The sequence below is a fragment of the Arabidopsis lyrata genome, assembly GCF_000004255.2.
Source record: "Arabidopsis lyrata subsp. lyrata unplaced genomic scaffold ARALYscaffold_6, whole genome shotgun sequence".
In the NCBI taxonomy this organism is placed as follows: domain Eukaryota; kingdom Viridiplantae; phylum Streptophyta; class Magnoliopsida; order Brassicales; family Brassicaceae; genus Arabidopsis; species Arabidopsis lyrata.
Window position 1 is genome coordinate 19676060 of NW_003302550.1, and position 19509 is coordinate 19695568.

At 34.4% G+C, this 19509-nt stretch overlaps 2 protein-coding genes across 2 annotated transcripts; both read right to left on the reverse strand.

Moving 5' to 3' along the window:
- Positions 1-8210: 8210 nt before the first annotated feature.
- On the reverse strand, positions 8211-10876 carry LOC9308529 (endoglucanase 18). Its single transcript, XM_021023355.1, has 6 exons — positions 10685-10876; positions 10373-10585; positions 9942-10142; positions 9777-9854; positions 9526-9678; positions 8211-9180 (listed from the first exon to the last, which is right to left on the reverse strand). The coding sequence occupies exons 1-6, from the start codon at positions 10874-10876 to the stop codon at positions 8395-8397; spliced, it is 1623 nt and encodes a 540-aa protein (XP_020879014.1). The 3' UTR covers positions 8211-8394.
- Positions 10877-14329: 3453 nt separating this feature from the next.
- LOC9310653 (type I inositol polyphosphate 5-phosphatase 1) lies at positions 14330-17301 on the reverse strand. The gene is made up of 10 exons (XM_021023601.1): positions 17069-17301; positions 16804-16975; positions 16680-16709; positions 16515-16587; positions 16302-16406; positions 15447-16221; positions 15171-15361; positions 14974-15082; positions 14758-14900; positions 14330-14667 (listed from the first exon to the last, which is right to left on the reverse strand). The coding sequence occupies exons 1-10, from the start codon at positions 17102-17104 to the stop codon at positions 14469-14471; spliced, it is 1833 nt and encodes a 610-aa protein (XP_020879260.1). The 5' UTR covers positions 17105-17301; the 3' UTR covers positions 14330-14468.
- Positions 17302-19509: the final 2208 nt, after the last annotated feature.

Here is a 19509-nt window from a genome sequence, read left to right on the forward strand (position 1 = left end):
GGACGCAACCCACCAATACACAAGGTTGATAAATGAAGGTTTTGAGTTGGAATTGTCAAGGACTTGGGAATAAGGCAACTATCGGTTATCTTAGGGATATATGGAAACAACACCGGCCAGACTTTTTATTTCTTTCGGAAACAAAACAACCTTCTTGGTTCATGGAAAAATTTATCGGTCATTTTGGTTACAAAAATTTAAAAACGGTTGATCCTATTGGTTGTAGTGGCGGTTTAGCCCTTTATTATAATAATGATTTTAATGGTTCAATTATTTATGAAAGTAATCGGTTAATTGATGTTGAAGCGGTGATAAAAGGAAAAACAATACATCTTACTTTCGTTTATGGTGATCCGGTTCCGAAAAACAGAGATCAAGTTTGGGAACGGTTAACACGGATTGGTTTGATTAGAGACACACCCTGGTTCTTAATAGGAGATTTTAATGAGTTAACCGGAAATCACGAGAAAAGAGTTGGTAATTTAAGACATGCATCTTCTTTTATCCCTTTTAATTTAATGATTCAAAATTGTGGTCTTTTGGAGTTCCCATATATCGGAGATTGGTTATCATGGCGGGGTTGGCGGGATAAGAAACCAATACGGTGTCAGTTGGATAGAGCTTTAGCAAACGAAGATTGGCATAAATTATTTTGCAATTCTTTCGTTGAATATTTACCAATGGTAGCTTCCGACCATTCACCGGTGGTAGCTACCCTCATGGATAAGGTCCCACGTGGGAAAAGAATTTTCAGGTTTGATAAAAGATGGATTGGGAAGGAAGGATTACTCGAGGCAATTTCAAATGGTTGGAATTCTGACTCTGAGTTAGGAGAAGGAAAATTTGTGGAAAAATTGACTAATTGTAGGCGGGCTATTTCGCAGTGGAGGAAAGATTTAACTCCTTTTGGGCGGCAAACAATTGAGGAACTAAAATCGGAATTACTTATGGCACAAAGAGACGATAGGAGACCACGTGAGGAGATTACAGAATTAACTTTGCGGTTGAAAGAGGCTTATCGAGATGAGGAACTGTATTGGCATCAGAAAAGCAGAAGCTTTTGGATGAAACTAGGGGATAATAATTCAAAGTATTTTCATGCTTTAACAAAACAAAGACGGGCAAGGAACCGAATAACGGGGTTACATGATGAAAACGGAATTTGGTCTGCAGAGGATAAATATATTCAAAATATAGCGGTAACTTATTTTAAGGAATTGTTTGCTACAACTAAGCCTGAGGCTTTTGAAGAATCCTTGGCAGAAGTTCAAACTCTGATTACGGATCAGATTAACAATTTCCTAACGGCACCCGTAACGGAATGTGAGGTGAAAACAGCTCTGTTTATGATGCATCCGAAAAAAGCGCCAGGACCTGATGGAATGACAGCTTTATTTTTCCAAAAGGCTTGGGTTACTATTAAAACAGACCTTTTATTTCTGGTCAATTCCTTTTTAGAGGATGAAATTTTTGATAAACGGTTAAATACGACTAATATTTGTCTGATTCCAAAAATGGAAAGACCGACACGGATGAAGGAATTACGGCCTATCAGTCTTTGCAATGTTGGGTATAAAATTATATCGAAGATTCTTTGCCAAAGACTTAAGACGGTGCTACCAAAACTGATTTCGGAAACACAATCGGCTTTTGTAGAAGGACGATTGATTTCAGATAATATTCTCATTGCACAAGAGATGTTCCATGGGTTGGGAACTAACCCATCATGTAAAGGAAAATTCATGGCCATTAAAACGGATATGAGTAAAGCTTATGATAGGGTGGAATGGATTTTCATAGAGAAGGTTTTAAGAAAATTGGGTTTCTGTGAAAAATGGATTAAATGGATAATGTGGTGTATTACAACGGTCCAATATAGAGTTCTCCTTAATGGACAACCTAAAGGACTAATAATACCATAGAGGGGTTTACGACAAGGAGACCCGCTCTCTCCTTATTTATTCATCCTATGCACAGAAGTGCTAATTGCGAACATTCGGAAAGCTGAACGGGAAAAATTAATTACAGGTATCAAAGTAGCTAATGCAAGTCCTTCGGTTTCACATCTGTTATTTGCGGATGATAGCTTGTTTTTTTGCAAGGCTAATAAAGACCAGTGTGGGGTAATTTTAGGGATTTTAAAGAAGTATGAAGCGGTCTCGGGACAGCAGATTAATTTTTTAAAATCCTCGATTCAGTTTGGACATAAGGTAGATGATGAAATTAAGGAAGAAATCAAATCTACCTTAGGTATCACTAATATCGGTGGAATGGGTTCTTATCTTGGATTGCCGGAGAGTTTGGGGGGCTCGAAGACAAAAATCTTCTCTTTTGTCAGAGATAGACTACAAACAAGGATTAACGGATGGTCGGCAAAATTTTTATCAAAAGGAGGAAAAGAAGTGATGATAAAATCGGTAGTTGCAGCATTACCAACCTATGTTATGTCATGCTTCAGATTGCCAAAAACAATCACTTCTAAACTTACTAGTGCGGTTGCTAATTTTTGGTGGAGCTCAAATGGTGATTCTAGAGGTATGCATTGGATGGCTTGGAATAAATTGTGCAATAGCAAATCGGAAGGGGGATTAGGATTTCGGAACGTTGACGATTTTAATTCAGCTTTACTAGCAAAACAATTATGGCGGTTGATCACGGTTCCGGACTCTCTTTTCGCAAAGGTGTTTAAAGGACAGTATTTTAGGAAATCCAATCCTTTGGAAAATATAAAATCATATTCTCCATCATATGGATGGCGGAGTATATGTTCAGCTAGATCTCTGGTTAATAAAGGACTTATTAAAAGAGTCGGATCTGGGACATCCATCTCGGTTTGGGAGGATCCCTGGATTCCAGCTCAATTCCCGAGACCAGCAAAAAGTAATGGTTCAGTTGCTGACCCATCTTTAAAAGTTAACGATCTTATAGATAGTCGGTCGAATTTTTGGAATATTGATCTCTTAAAAGCGATCTTTGATCCAGAAGATGTCGCGCTAGTAAGCGCCATACATGTGGGTGTGCCAACAAAGGAAGATTCTTTGGGTTGGCATTTTACAAAATCCAGAAAATATACAGTCAAATCGGGATATCATACCATACGGATAGAAAAGTCGGAGACCAATTTACCTGCTTTTGGCCCTGACATCAACCTACTAAAAGCACATTCTTGGAAAGTACAGTGTCCACCTAAGATACGCCATTTCTTGTGGTAAATCTTAACGGGTTGTGTACCGGTTACGGAAAATTTGCGAAAAAGAGGAATTGATTGTGACACGGGATGTGCCAGATGTGGCGCAGTAGAGGAAACAGTCAATCATTCACTTTTTCAGTGCCACCCTGCACGGCAGATTTGGGCGCTTTCATAGATTCCTACGGCTGTAAGGATTTTTCCTACAGAATCTAATTTTGCGAATTTGGATCATTTGTTTTGGAGAATACTTTCAGAATTTGATTCATCAGCCTTCCCATGGATTATTTGGTATATTTGGAAAGCAAGGAATGAAAAGATATTTGAAAATATAGATAAAGACCCAATAGAGGTATTACGATTAGCGGAAAAAGAGGCACAATTGTGGCAATCAGCTCAAATTGAGCTCCTTAATGAAAATCATGGTTCTATGGACTTGGTGACTCGAACTCGAGTGAGAGATGCTTTACTTGAGTCGAATTATTCAGGATACCTTTGTTTTGTGGATGGATCATGGAAAGAAAGTGATAAGTTTTCTGGTACAGGATGGTTCTGTACATCGTCAAATGGAGAACCGCCAACCATGGGAGCTGCGAACCTCCGTAGAAGTTTATCTCCACTACATGCCGAAGTCGAAGCCCTTCTCTGGGCAATGAAATGTATGATTGGTGCAGATCATCAAGAGGTAGCGTTCTTTACAGACTGTTCAGACCTGGTGAAGATGGTGTCTTCTCCAACCGAATGGCCGGCGTTTTCAGTGTATTTGGAGGAATTTCAGACCGACAAGGAGGAGTTTTCATCTTTTTCTTTATCTTTAATTTCTCGTAGGGCTAATGTTAAAGCGGATAATCTGGCACGAAAAGTTCGTACAGAACCGCTTCATATCACCTATGTAAACAATATTCCTCAGGAATGGCTCTTTTGAGCTTTAATTAATTTCGGATGACAAAAAAAAAAAAAAATTAAGCAACAAAATCAATTAAAATTTCGCTAAAGCCCAACAGTTTGTAAAAAATGCCCAACGATAATGTTAATATGCCAAACAGTAAAGAAAATTAGTAGCAAATTTATATTTTAAACTTGTTTTGTGATAAATATTATCAAACTTCAAACTTTAGAATGTTAAATATTAATCTTTAAACTACCGTCATGGATTTGAAAGGGGTCAATAAAATTTGTTAGGGGTGTCAATAACTACTTGGACATGTGTCAAATAATTATTTTAACAAAAGTTAAACTGAAAATCATAATTTCATGGGTGTCACATGACCCCCATGATTCTTCATTGCCTCCGCCAATGGTTAGAGCTGAGGGTTCTTTCATACCTTTCCGTAGTTTCTTATCCGAAAACAGGCTATGGGACGTTCAACATTCAGGTAATAAATATGCTCTCCTGGCGAGGACAAAGGCATTCTCATTTCATCCTCTCTAGGTTGGATAGGTCTCTTGCAAACATAGCCTGGTAAGAAAAATTTCCCTTAGGGAGATGCAGGTACCTTCGCTTCGAAGGTTCAGACCACAGGCCGCTTATTACTTACTTTGATCCCACAAAGGTTAAAGCTAAAGGTTTGTTCAGATTCAATAGAAGGCTCAGAGGAAAGGAAGAAATCAGGAATCTAGTCTCAGATGCTTGGAGAGCCAGAGAATCAGAGACTCTGTTATCAAAGTTTAATCGGTGCAGTCGAGAGTTGATCTCTTGGACAAAAGAGCAAAAACAATTAAAAGTACAAGCTATTAAAGAGGACCAAGAAGCCCTTGAATCTGCATTATCGGCGTTAGTGCCTGATAATGATTTGATAAGCATTCTCACGGCTAAGCTTGCTGCAGCCTACGTGGAAGAGGAATCTCTATGGCGTCAAAGAAGCAGAATTTTATGGTTGCAGGAAAGAGATAAGAACACTAGTTTCTTCCATGTTGTAACAAGAAGAAGGAAAGCTATGAATCACTTCTCAGTGATAGAAGATGAGGATGGACTTGAATTGTTTGAAGAAAAACAAATAGCTGCGTCAGTCTCGGCCTTTTATGAAAATCTTTTCACGTCAGCTTCATTGTCACAGCCACATATCACTGACTACATGAACACTAAGCTTACAGCCATGCCAAACGAAAAAGAGATCCATGATGCTGTCTTAGATAGTCATGCTGACAAAGCTCCCGGGCCAGACGGTTTTTCTGCGGGTTTTTACCACTCTTTCTGGGAGACAATTGACAAAGAGGTCTCAAGAGAGACATTGGTTTTATATCATGAATACGCTTATTCTATTCTTGTTATTAATTTGGCCATAGTTCCCGGAAAGAATCATGTGACCTCTTTGCGAGATTTTAATTAAAACCTAGGCTAGCTATGATCCTCTAACAGCCGATGGTAGCAAAACTAGACAGCCTAATCAGCTCATCAAGAAATTCTTTGTCTAGTTAATCATTTATGTATGCCTTGTTTGCTATAACATCCCATATCGGCTGTGTCAACACAACTCTTATGCATCCACATGACACACATAGCTTATCCCTTCGAGGACATCCGTTAAAAATGGAACGATACTGAGAAGATTCGCATGGCCCATGCGCAAGGATGACATGCACAAATCGAGAAATTAAAGATCCAATTTTTTTTTTCTCTTTTTCAAACAGAAAATAACAATGTCAAGAGCTATTGTAATCTTCAGATATTTTTGTAGGTACCCTTGGTATATATAAATATTTTTTGTTGAAGCTATATATGAGCTATCGTAATCTTTAGAAATCATAAACGCAAGTTACAAAATGGTCATGGTCGAGGAACGCAGCTGATTCTATGCTCCACTTACGTATACCAAACTCAAGAAGGTCATATGGGTTCTCTAGATCTTGAGAGACTAACGTGAAAACATTAATTTATTAAAGGGTTTTCTGCAAAACAATCCTCTAAGTCAATTTCGTTTGCAAGTTTACCTTCCAAGTCCGAATTATACAAATCAATCCCATAATCTCAAAAGTTACCCGTAATACTGCCCTCCCGTGTAACGATGATGTGGCACCTGATAACTCCGTTTGAAAACATAAGGAGTTTTTGCAAAAAAAACCTCCATATAATGTTTTTTTGCAAGATAAACCTCAAAAAAAAAAGGCATCTGCAATACTTCCCTTCCGTGTAGCGATGACGTGGCAACTAATAACTCCGTTTGAAAACATAAGGGGTAAAAAACTCCTCCATATAATGTTTTTTTTGGAAGACAAACCTCCACGTCAAATAAATGCAGGTCAAACCACAATCTCAAAAATCACCTGCAATATAGTCTTTCCGTGTATCGATGACGTGGCAATCGATAACTCATTTTATTTAATGTAGTATGTAGGAGTATCATGCATCTCGAACCTCAAATTAGTTAATTCTTCCATCTAGGGCTTTCTCATATAGAAATGGTGGGATGAGCCTATGATGGAAGAATTAACTAATTTGAGGCTCGAGATGCATGATACTCCTACATACTATATTACATAAAATAGGTTATCGATTGTCACGTTATCGATACACGGAAAGGCTATATTACAGGTGACTTTTGAGATTGTTGTTTGACCTGCATTTATTTGACATGCAGGTTTGTTTTGCAAAAAAAAATTACATGGAAGGTTTTTTTGCAAAAATCCCTTATGTTTTCAAACGGAGTTATCGGGTGTCACGTCATCGCTACACGGGAGGGTTGTATTGCGGGTGACTTTTGAGATTGTGGGGTTGACTTGCATAGTTCGAACTTGGAGGATAAACTTGCAAACAAAATTGATTTAAAGGGTTGTTTTGCAGAAAACCATTTATTAAATAAGTACTAGTTATATCATAAGAAGCTTGTTTTGGCGTTATGGCTTCACTAAGGGATCCATTGTTTCACTTTATCTGAGAATGAGTAACTGTGCTATGTTTTTTACACCTTTTTCGGCAGAGCTCAAACGTTTAGGTCTTAGGGAATCTCCAACCCTACTCTATTTTAGAGTAAAAATGCAAAATTCTCCTCCAACTCTACTCTATAATTGACTCTAAAATAGAGATTTCTGCAGATTGACTCTATATATAGAGCAACTCTATTCTCAACTCTATTTTTGAGTTCAACTTTTTTATTTATACTTTAGTCCCTCAAATTTAAACTTTTTTATTTAATACATATAATCATTCTATAAACAACAATTACAACACATAGCTTTATAAACTTAACAAACAAACAAGTACTAAATTTAAAATAAACAACATAAGAAAACTAAAACATAAAACTAGTAATTTAATAGTCCGGTAAATTGCTTGTAGATCCGCCAAGATAGTTAAAATATTGTCCAAATGAAGTAGATGGAGGAGGAGTTTTTTTTATCTTGATCTTGTTGTTGGACACGTCGTTTTTGTAAAATCCGTGCTTGTTCACTCTCAAAATATGCCCGAACATTTGGGTTTTGAAAGGAATTCAAATCACATTTATTTTGTTTTCTTCCTTCAGCTCATTCAAAGCATAATATCCGGTTTCAAGAGTTTCTTGGTTAATTTTAAAAAATCAAAGATAAAGAAGCTCATTTCTCACTACGAAATGCTTTAATTGATCATATGTAGGAAAAATATTCTAATGGTGTTATTTAAAATAAAATTTGTAATGTTTTATTATTGTTATATGATGTAATGTTTTTTTTTTAATAAATAATTAGTGTTTAATTTAAATAATTTCATATTTTATGGGAATTTTGCAAATCTATAATATATGGGGTCAAATTGTAAATTATATAATTAAAAGGCATTAGTATATAAAATAGATATAGAATATTTCTAAGAATATTCTTTTTTAGAGTAGAAAATAGAGATATACATTGGAGAGAAACCCTTCTCTAAAATAGAGTTACTCTATTTTAGAGTAAGATATAGAGCTCTACATTGGAGATGGTCTTAACCCATGTAACACCTATTTTCATTTTATATGATATTTACAAGTTTAGAAAAAAAAAAAATTAATCATAAAATATCTATACGATACAATGATATGATACAATGAAATAAGAACCAATATAGATAGTTGAAATTAAATCGTTTTCATTTAGCTAAGCTATACGATTCAATTATATGTGAGTGTGTACATAGATAAATGTATTTAAAGCAAATGATGCATCCCCTGATTATTTATTCAAATTCATAGTCTTGATAGTTGTTGATGAATAGTCATTCTTCCTTGCTAATATTTGTTTCCCCACAACCAAATCTAAACGTGGGTTTGTCGGGAAGAACTGATGAGAGCAGCGACGGGCCCAATAAAGGCGGCGTTGATGTAAGTTGTGGGCTCTGCATGAGAATAATCTGTTCTTTTGTCGCTATACTGGTCGGATGAATTCGGTCCGCCAACGATTGCACCGGTATGGACATTCGGGTTCGGTGTATCAGAATTGTAGTATGAATATCCTCCATTGCAGTCGATTTTCTCCGGTTTAGATTGGATTGACGGTAATGACGAGCCTCTATGATGAGGTTGAGTTGGGTACTTTGTTCCAAATCCAACCATGTAAGACATTTTCAATGGATTATTTCCAAGAATGTAATCAACCTGAATATTAAACCGGTTGGTTAAGAACATGGAAATGGTGTACAGAACCGGACTAGGTGGGGATAATTTAATTTTGTTTACCTGTGATTTGGCGAAATTTCGAATTTGAGATGCGGTGAACTGGGTCGAACCGCATTGGATTGAACCAACCCGGGCTTTGGTAAGAGTTTTTGAGTAATGGAACAAAACAGTTGTAGCCGTTGTTACATATTGTAAGTTGCTACTGTCTCTAATAAACAAAATGCCACCTGAATAAACAAAAAGTACAAATAAATGATACCATAAAACCAACACCAAAGGGGAAAAAAACTCAAAACCAAGTAACCGGTGAACATTACCAGGAGTTGGCTTAATTTGTTGAGAGCTACTTCCTGGCATCAATGCACAGACGAATGATTCAACATCGGTCTTAAATTTTTCCAAGTCATTTGCCCCGTTGTAAAACTCCTTAATATAAGAAAATAACAAGTAATATTAATTTAGATCAACTAATTAATGTTATAGAATTTAGCGAAATCGGTTTAGCTAATACTCCCTCCTTTTAAAATTAGTTGTCGTTTAAGGTTTTTTCACGCTTATTAAGAAAACATTCAATTTTTCTATTTTACCTCTAATTAATTAATGTATTGTTTTATATGATATCATCAATTAATAAGCTTAAGAGATTAGAGATTAAATTGAAAATTTTGTTAAAAATATGCATTAAAAATTTAAAACGACGACAACTAATTTGGAACAAAATTTATCTTCTAAAATGACAAATAATTTAAAACGGAGGAAATATATACTAACCGATGCGAGTAAAGCTTGAACACCGGCGAATTTGTTGTCCCAGCTAAATTCATTCACGGCTTGGCTCCAATCTTTATTGCTTATAACATAATTTAAGTAACTCTTTTCCCCTGTTGCTTTGTATAACCAAGCCGCAGCCCACAAAAGTTCATCCTATTTTTACCCCAAAATGTTTAATAACATAAAGTGTCTTGTTAAGTAACTCATTTACGTAAACATGAAAATATATCTATGTGTATCAGTTTAATTACCTGATAGCCTGAGTGTGAGCAGTAGAAGGGGCAAGATGCTTGGTAAGAACCTCTGTACTTATCCGCAAATTCGAATAGCTACCACAAAATAGATAATTTATACGTTACCTTATGATTGAATTGATGTAATGATTTTTTATGGACTAAATATGAATATATACTCACGGATTTAGCATGGTTGAGTAACTTGGATGAATAAGTAGAATCGACCGGTTTGAAAACAAGTGAGGCCGCGGCAAGAGCGGCTGCGGCTTCACCCGCGGCTTCGGAACCGGGGGAAGAGGAAGAGATACTGTAGAGAGTTCTAGGTGTGTCCATATCTTCTGGCCTCTCCCAACAACTATGATCTGAATTTCCATCTCCCACCTTTTTTATATCCATTATAAAACAAAACAAAAAAATAATTACTCGAATTTCGATAGTGAATTTGTAAAAATATTATAGAGGTATATAGTATATAAGAAACGAGATATATACATACTGTATTTTGGATATTCAGCATGAAATGAAATATTTTGGAATAATTCTCAAACAAACCAAAATGTGACAGTTCGGTTTGGTTTAGACGTGTAAACCGGGGGAAAAAGTTGGCTTACCTGAGTATATAGCATGTTGGGCGAAGTATGAGCGCGGAGGATAAAATTGGTTGCCCATTTGATAGTAGACCGGAGATAACCAAGCTGGTTTACGGAAGTAATCTCATTTTGGTATTCAATTGCAGCCCAACTCAATAAGGTTGTGGTAAATGACATTGGCCACACAAATTTTACATTGTCACCAGCATCGTAATATCCTCCAATCAAATTCACCTGGAAAATCAAAAACACAAGAAAATTGGTTAAGTCTAAGAGATAGCATAATGCCAAAACTTAGGCATATAGAGATGTTTATGAATATAATTGGTTTACATTAGCTGATGCACCGTCAGAGAGGGCAGAATCAGCACGCCATTTAACCCGTTGGTTAGTCGGGAGTTTACCGGATCTTTGGCCTTCAAAGAACAAGATTGACTTGTTTAGTGCATCTCCATAGTCAAGAGCTTCCAAGCTTTCAAAAGCCAAGAACATCCCAACTAACATTAACACCAAGAGCTTGCCCATTTTTATTACTAGAACTGTTTTTAGAAATGTTTCTCTTTTGAAATGGGGTTTGAGTGTGTTTTGATTTTGCATGAAATGTGGTTCATGAGGGTATTTATAGATATCCCATGCAAGTTAAGTTGGGTACGTAATTTCATTTCATGAGATGTTTCACGTAATTTTAGGGTAATTTTGGCTGCACTGTTAATATGTTCTCTAACAATAATTAAGTTTCGATGATTACAATTAAAGGTTTTCGATATAGCAAGTTGTAGTTATTGACATTTCACATCATATCCTTTTTTTCTAACCACCATACTTTATTTTTTCTCTTCCATTTGTGGAGGTTTATAAATCGTTATTTATTAGTGTAGGAGTTTTAATATAATTTCATTAGAAAGGCGTGGTTCTGGTTCATTTACAGCAAAACAAAAAAATATCGAATCACTACTTAATTTTTTAATGGTTTTTTTTTTGTTATTGTTGTTTTTTATTGAAACTGATAAACAATATGTTAAAACCTATATCAATTTAAATCGGCTTCTTAAGAAACAAATACTTATTATAGGTCCTGTAATATCCATAAATTTGGAAGGTCTTACGCAAATATATTGTTGTAGAAATGTAAAAATACTTCGTAATTAACGATCCAAAATTGTGTATAGGTATGTATCTGAAACTTGACTTAAAGAAATTGAATATGAAAAGATCCTACAAGTTTTTGGTTAAAAAGGGGTCAAAGACTCAAAATCAAATCAAATTTTGCCCAAAAAAAAAAAAAAAAAAAAAAAAAAAAAAAGACTCAAAATCAAATACGCCGATTCCATACCTAGACTTTTGGATGTACAAGCAAAATAAGTTAAATAACAATTAATAGTCAAATAAAAAACTCCATATTTTTCATTTATCCCAAAATCCAAGTTCGCCAAGATAAACAACGAAATATTTGACATGATCGAAAAGAAAAACAAACTTCATTTCCTAATTCCCATGTATAATTTACTTTATTGACAAAAATTCAATTGAACATTTGCTACTTATCTACTCCTATTTCTACTAAAAATAAACATTGGAAGTGAGCAAATAGGTTCACTTAGCTTGGATAATGGTTAAATAAAAACTTGATCTAAAAAAACAAAGCAATCTTATTTAGTTGTGAAAACGCAAACTATCATTTTTCACGTGTGAGAATACTGATTGAGTGGGACTAATTTTACTGATATGGAGATGCCGTGCCGTAGAAATGGTTGTATAAAACATTTCAGCACCCATTCCTCAAAACGTCAATGTTAGATTTTGCCGTTAGTTTTATTTTGTTTTCACTTTTCAGTTGTCATTATAAACTTATCTCAGTTATTAGTTATTATAATTAATTGTTTGTTGTTCATGTTTTCCTACTAATTAAGTGCAAACCTATTGCACAAATTTCTTGCGTGTTCACCATATATATGTTTTTAATTCCTCTCGTTATTGGTTTTGTAGAAACAAGGGTTTTTCCAAAGATCCATGCAAGAAACATGCTCGGAGACGTCGGTTTATTATACTAACATTAGTCATAAACCGACGTTAACCTTCCATAAAAATGACGTTAACAAGCGTCTTTTTGTAGTGAGAATTTGTTTAAAGGGGGAAAACAAATTAAAAGAACTCTTTTTATTGAAATCTCGATCAAAAACTTGATTACAAAGAGATTTAAGATTATTTCAAAAAAAAAAGTAGGGTTTTGTTAAAGAAGAATATAAAACTAGGTTTTTAGTATGAAATTGCGAATCCTTTTCTTGGAAGAAGTATAGAGAGGGGTAGTCGGTTTTTGATATGTCTTATTTCCTTAATCTTCGATCTTGAATCTGTTTTTTTTTTCCTGTTTTCTCGGATCTTCAAGATTATCTTCTTAGGTTTGTCTTCCCTTTTCCTCGTGTAAATCGGCTACGAGCTTTGCGGACTTTTACCCATGGGCCGATTACTGGTTAATTGATGGAATTATTCTTGGTTTAAGTCGAGTTTGTCGGGGGTGTTAAATCCCGCACCAACAATTTATGCTACTATCTCGATCTATTTGTGAAACATTGGAGTTTATTATGCCCCTCATTCTTACAATTTATTGCTACTATGCTTCTTTGCCTACTCAATTTATGCCAAATGAGATCATTATATACATTTCAACCTCAAATAAATTTATAAATACAAGATACAGTATAAAATATTAATTTTGGTCAGAGTCGATGGTTATAAGGTGATGTGCATGATTGCAAAGCATGTGATGTGACAAAGTTTTATGTCCACTATTTTCTTTCTGCCTAACGCTAGCTACTTCGTGTACGTTACATTTTCATATTAACAATCAGTTAATTACTCCGCCAAGCTCATTTTCATTTATGATTTACTTGACATTTACTATATATAATTTTTTAAAGTACGTATCTAGGTTGCATGGAATCAGAAGCGGGTACGCGGAAGCGAAGCGTTTGGAAACGTGAAAACGATTTTTTTAGAAATTTTAAGAAATAGGTACGTGTTGGAAGTGTATATAAATATATATATATATATATATATATATATATACTATATATAATATTAAAACATATAATTAACCACACAAATCTAATACATAAATTTTAAATACTTCAACTACAAATAAAAACCAAATAGCTTATTTTACAATAAATAAAAATAAAATAGTTCAAAGTCAAGATTTTAGATCACTATCTTCATTCTCATTTTCTTAATTCCATCCAATGAAATAGTTTTAAATTCCGTTTTATCGATAAAAAAATCATCAAATTTAAGTTTCTCGAAATTTATTTAATTCAATTAGTCATTTCAACATTTTCCAAATAAACGATTCATGTCGTGGTTATTTTGTTAAGCATGAGTTTTTAAAAATAAAATACAAAATTAGTATGTAAAAATCCTAAATTGCAAAATTAGTTTTGGTCCACAAAGGATGCAATGCACCGCTTCAACAATATTTGAATTGTGGCATGAATCAATCTGGCACCATAAGGGCTTGAAACTTTCAGCTTTTGCCACTAACACGCCAATGCAAACTTATGTTAGACTGATCCGATCCTAGAAGATCAACACTTCCTTGTCAGTCTGCAACTAAATGAAATATTCAAGCATGAGTCAACAAGATACAACCTGGGCCATTGACTAAGATCTGGCTCTACTTAAATCAGCCAAAACGACGAGCAAAAGATTGAACTATTGGAAATGGAAGGTACTAGAGAAACGCATGAGATATCGTAACAAGAGAGGTTCAAAATATTCATTTCAACACAATTTTTTCGCTTCCGAAGAAGAACTTGGATCTGACCTTCCATATTGTCTTTTATTTTGTTCATAAAGACTAGCATTTCACTAATTCAGCTACGAAACCTGGAGACAAGTAACCTAATAAATTCGTTGAGCTCGACTTTGATAGTCGATACAACCTTTGAACTAAAACGTGGGATCACATTTTACATCTATACATCATTCAGATAAAGATATACTACTATACATTATATAATAAGAATATGTTTCTTTGAAGAGACATTTCACAAATAGAATGTATGAATAGCAAGTGATTTGCAAAGAAAAATGGAGTGAATGGATCTGATTTATTAAAGAGCTAATCATGTGCAAAACCTTCATGGCTATTAAGCTCTGCGTTTGTGAGCGTGAGCGTACGCTGAAGCTTCCGAGGAGAGAAAACTTCAACCTCTACCACAAATGTAGCCGTAACCGGCCGGTGATCAGAGAGTTTAATTTCACTTCTTCTGTAACTCATAAGCTTCATTCCTTTCCCATACCAAATGATGCGATCACACCTGAATCAGATTCAGTTCTAAGTACATATCATTTCAATTTTGACGCGTTATCACAAAAGTTTTGTAGTAGTGTGTGTGAGAGCGGTATACCAGGCTGGTGTCCGTTTCCCGGACTTGGGATCGTTTCCACCGTATTTTTCTGAATCGATTTCGTATTTGTAAGTTGGTGGAAAATCTAGAGTTCCTTCTGACCATCCCTCGAACACACGACCTTGTTTCATTTCTCTTACAAGCTACCAACGATTAATAAGGTATGAGTGTGAAGTCATGATCCTTTCTTAAACTTATCGATGTTTAGTAACGTACCTGGTCCTTTTCAGCTAACCTCTTCCAATCCTTTCTTGCAATAAGTTCATGCGCCTTCTCATAAGATAAGTTAATCCGATAGTTCAGATCTCCTAGCCAGATTATATTTCTGTCGAACAACATTCGTCTTGTTAGAAGTTTATATCAAGAAAACATTGTTTTTTGGAATGTGCAACTACGAGGAGAAGAGCATATACTCGTGATCACGGATGCTTCTCGGTAGTCTAGTTGCACTAAGAGAATGAGGATGAAACTGTGTTCTTCGGTGAATGTCGCTTACATCAGCATTTCTTTTTCTGTGATCTCCATCTTTTTCCCCTGATGCTAGATGTGTGCACACAAAACAAAATGGTGTCTGATACACTGACATACTCACAGACACAGCTCCCTGTAAAGTCCAAATGAATTGTTACAATCCTCAAGTGTAGTCATAAATCAAGCTTAACCAAACTAATAAGAGAATTATTGAAGACCTTGTTACCAATGTAACCCATAACGCCAACACCAACAGTAGACACACTTAAGTTTCGTATGTGTTTGCGTAAGCTCCTTCGGACCCAAATGGTGAGAAAAACTCCAACCATCTGTTTGCTTATGATCTTTACATATGACGGTTTTCGCACATTCATGAGAGGCTTGAGATCTAAATCCGAAAGTAGAGGTGTTTTCTTCCCTGCAAGGTTGTTGGCAGTTGCTTTGAAAGAGCTATAATTCTTAAAAGGCTTCAACGAAGACTTTAAGGAACATCGTCTTTCTCGAACATGTTGATTTAACAATCTCAAAGGAGGTTCTGGCCAGCTCAAACCAACTCTTTCGGAGTAACTAAACCATCGACTTAAACTTTCTGCGCGTTTCGAACCAGTGCCAAGCTGCATTGAAAACAACCTGTCTAGCTTTTTTGGCGATGAAAATTGTCTCTGCAGATACTCTTGTCTTGGCAACCATGATCTCATGTCATAATTAGTATCAACAATACCGTCATCAAAGCTAAAGTTCTCACTAACCGAATTAATCACATTGCAAGTATCACTAGTGTTTTCAACAACCATCTCTTCTACTACATCAGTGACTTCTTCAAATGGCTTAAACTTCGACGGAGAAGGCGGATCACTGTAACTTACAATCTTTACCTTCCTAGGTCGAATCCTATGTAGTGCATCGCGTATAGTATCCTCCCATTCTAAAGCAGGCCGGTTATCCTCAATACCAAAAATGTTTCCAGCATTCAGTGGAACAATTTCCTGAAGACTGATAAATGAAAAAAAAAACATTTCAATTCAAGAAACAGCGAACACGTAGAACCGAGATAGAATCATGGGAAACCGTACCCGAGAACATAAATGTCAGCGGGTTCGATCGTGTCAACCCAACCATCAATATTTAAGTCAGTAGGTGGAACTCTTCCTCCCACATTCCAAGTTCCAACACAGATTCTAGCTACACCAAAACCACATTACCAAGTACTCACAATGGATTAAGTAAAGCCACATACAAAACTGAGAATGCAAACAGAAACATCTCAAATTAGAAAATCAAAAGACCTGAATGCTTTGGTGTCCATATACTGAACTCTAAACGTTTCTGAATTCCTTCTTCTTAGCCTTGGTTCAGCATCTAAAACATTCCACAAAAACAAACATTAAGTAAAGAAAATACGAAAAAAGCCGTTTTTCGAGGTTCGATTTTACGAGTATAGAGCAAAATACCATTAGTTTCATCATGAGCTTCTTCAATTCCTGTAACTCAAAGATCATATATTTCGATTTAGCTACCAAAATGGGCACATCCAGATTTAAGTAAAAAATTCATAAAATTTCCTTAAGATTAAACCTTCAATGTCAGAATCTGCAACACTATCATCATCATCTTCTTCATCATCACTATTAGCAACGTGATCTGATTCATTAGCTGAGATATTAAACCATTTTCGTAGAAGAAAACGAGCCCAATAAAGTTGTAAGCACGATGAAGAAGCAGAACAACACAGTGTAGCCCAATTTCTCTGCAAAATTCCAACTCAATTGTTCTCAAATTTCAAGAAAGCCCTAAAATTTGAAACAGAGCAGAGAAAACAACAGAGAGATCTGTGCATTACCTCTGTTCGCTGCAATTGGGATCTTCCAGGAGCCATAGATTGAGACCAAGTCTAATCAAAGCAAAGAAGTGAGGAGAGAGAAGACAGTTGAGAGATATTAACGACCATTGTTGTTTGTTTTGACTTTGTGATTTTGTTGAAGTAAATTCAGACAGAACACAAAAGTTGTGATTAAGCATTAATCTGGAATTAGCCGGCGTTTAGGGTGGTGGTGATTGATGATTGGTTGACAAGAACCTAATCGCATTTCTATACATTTTAAAATTGTTTTATTTGGAATTTTTTTTTGTCAACTTCTTGTAAACGGAACCTAAAAGCTGCTTGAGTCCAAAAAGAAATGAAAGAAGAATGAGGCCTAAACTGCAAGAGTGCGAGTGCGAGTATCAGGAATGTACCAATTATTGTATATTTTTGTTTCTAATTTTTTTGTAATTTTTATTCCACCCATTACTTAATAATTTACATATAAGTATGTAACATATATATATATATATATATTTTTAAATCCATAAATAAATTACATATTTCATAAATTACAATATAAATTATAAAGAATTATTATTATTATTTTGAAATAAATATGTGTAATTGATTTGATATTTGGGAAAATCACAAAAATGCCCTTTTTTCAATACCCCTTTTCAAAAATGCCTCATTTGGCTGTCCATTTTTAAAAATACCTCTTTTTATGTACAAAATGATTAAATTACCCTTCTTTTAATAAAAGGTATCACAAATATATAAGGAAAACATGAGAATGTGCACACATCAAAATTACAAATTTGATTTTGTAAAAACTTGTAAAACCTTTAAAATACCTTGTAAAATTTTACCGTAAAAATTTTTCCCGCCAAAAAATTTTTTTTGCGGGAAAAGTCATTCCGCAATTTTTTTGGCGTTAAATTTTTTGCGGGAAAAATTTACAAGGTATTTTAAAGGTTTTTTACAGGGTATTTATAAGGTTTTACAATGTATTTTAAAAGGTTTTACAACGTATTTATAAGGTATTTATAAGATATTATAAGATTTTACAAGCTATTTTATAAGGTTTTACAAGTTATACGGTTTTACAAGTTTTTTATAAGGTTTTATAAGGTATTTATAACTTGTAAAACCTATCAAAATACATTGTAAAACCTTACAAAACACTTGTAAATACTCTGTAAAACCTGTAAAATACATTGTAAATTTTTCCCGCCAAAAACTTTCGCCCAAAAAATTGCGGAATCACTTTTCCCGAAAAAAAAATTTTTGGCGGGAAAATTACGGGATCACGTTTCCCGTCAAAAATTTGCGGGATCACTTTTTCTGCCAAAAAATATTTTGTATTTTGTGGATCTAATTTTGTTTCAAATAAGGGTAAAATGGTCATTAAAAATTAAAAGAGGGCAAACGTAAAAATGGACTCTCAAAGGGGGCATTTTTGAAAAGGGGTATTGAAAAGGGGCATTTTTAACAATTTCTCTTGATATTTTAGAAAATATAATTGGATCAATCTACTAAAATATTTTCAAAATTTATCTGCTCACAAAAAATTTTAATTTTACGTTTATAAACGTCTCAAAATCTCATTTTTATTAACGTATATATTCTTTTAACACATGTCATGCAACATAGTTTAAGCTTTCTAATTTTTCAATATAGAAAAAAACATTTGTTATAATTAATAAATTATTTTCTATCAAGACTTGAGATTTAAAATAGATTAAAATATTGAAATTTGGATATGTTTTCTCTTAGTTCAATAAGTAATAATTTTTTCTTGACCAAGTGTCGTTACCTCAACTGGTAAAGATCCTAGGAGAAGCATAGAAGTCGCCGGTTCGAGTAACGCTTGGGACGAAACTAATATTACATGTTGTGGTTTCGGGCATGGGGGATTATGGGCTTTGGCCCAGAACCTCCTGGTATTCAAAAAAAAATAATAATAATAATAATTTTTTCTTGTCTATTTTGTAGTTATTACATGTTTCATATATTATTTTGTGGTGAAAGACATGTTTTTTTTTATCTATATTGAAGTCATAAGAAAGTTTCAAATTTATCTTGTCGGGTTGTTTTCATATCTACATCTCACGGTAGTATATTAATTTTAGTTTGATTTTTTCTTTCAGATATATTTTTAGTTATTTTTCTTTATTAAGGTTTATAATGAGATATTGTTTTGTTGCAAGTTGTTCAATTAAAGATATAATACCAAATAAACAGAAAAAGTAATGGAAAAAAGGTTGAAGGGAACACACCAATATTTAAAATAATTAAAATTGTCTACGCATTAAAATGTTAACGAAAAATATTTTGATTTGCTATCACATAATTTGGGAACAATCTTAACAATGGATTTAGGAGACTTAGTTTAGAAAATTTTTAAATGAAAACTATATTAGCGTTACTATGCAGAAAATTTAACAATTTACAAGTAGCTAGCAATAAAAAAATAT

Coding starts and splice junctions, on each gene's coding strand:
- LOC9308529 (XM_021023355.1), bottom strand. CDS start 10,876: ATGGGCAAGCTCTTGGTGTTAATGTTAGTTGGGATGTTCTTGGCTTTT. Junction 10,586..10,684: donor CTGACGGTGCATCAGCTAAT/GTAAACCAATTA, acceptor TTGATTTTCCAG/GTGAATTTGATTGGAGGATA. Junction 9,679..9,776: donor GCTCACACTCAGGCTATCAG/GTAATTAAACTG, acceptor GGGTAAAAATAG/GATGAACTTTTGTGGGCTGC.
- LOC9310653 (XM_021023601.1), bottom strand. CDS start 17,104: ATGGCTCCTGGAAGATCCCAATTGCAGCGAACAGAG. Junction 16,976..17,068: donor CCCAATTGCAGCGAACAGAG/GTAATGCACAGA, acceptor GGAATTTTGCAG/AGAAATTGGGCTACACTGTG. Junction 16,710..16,803: donor TGCAGATTCTGACATTGAAG/GTTTAATCTTAA, acceptor TTTGAGTTACAG/GAATTGAAGAAGCTCATGAT.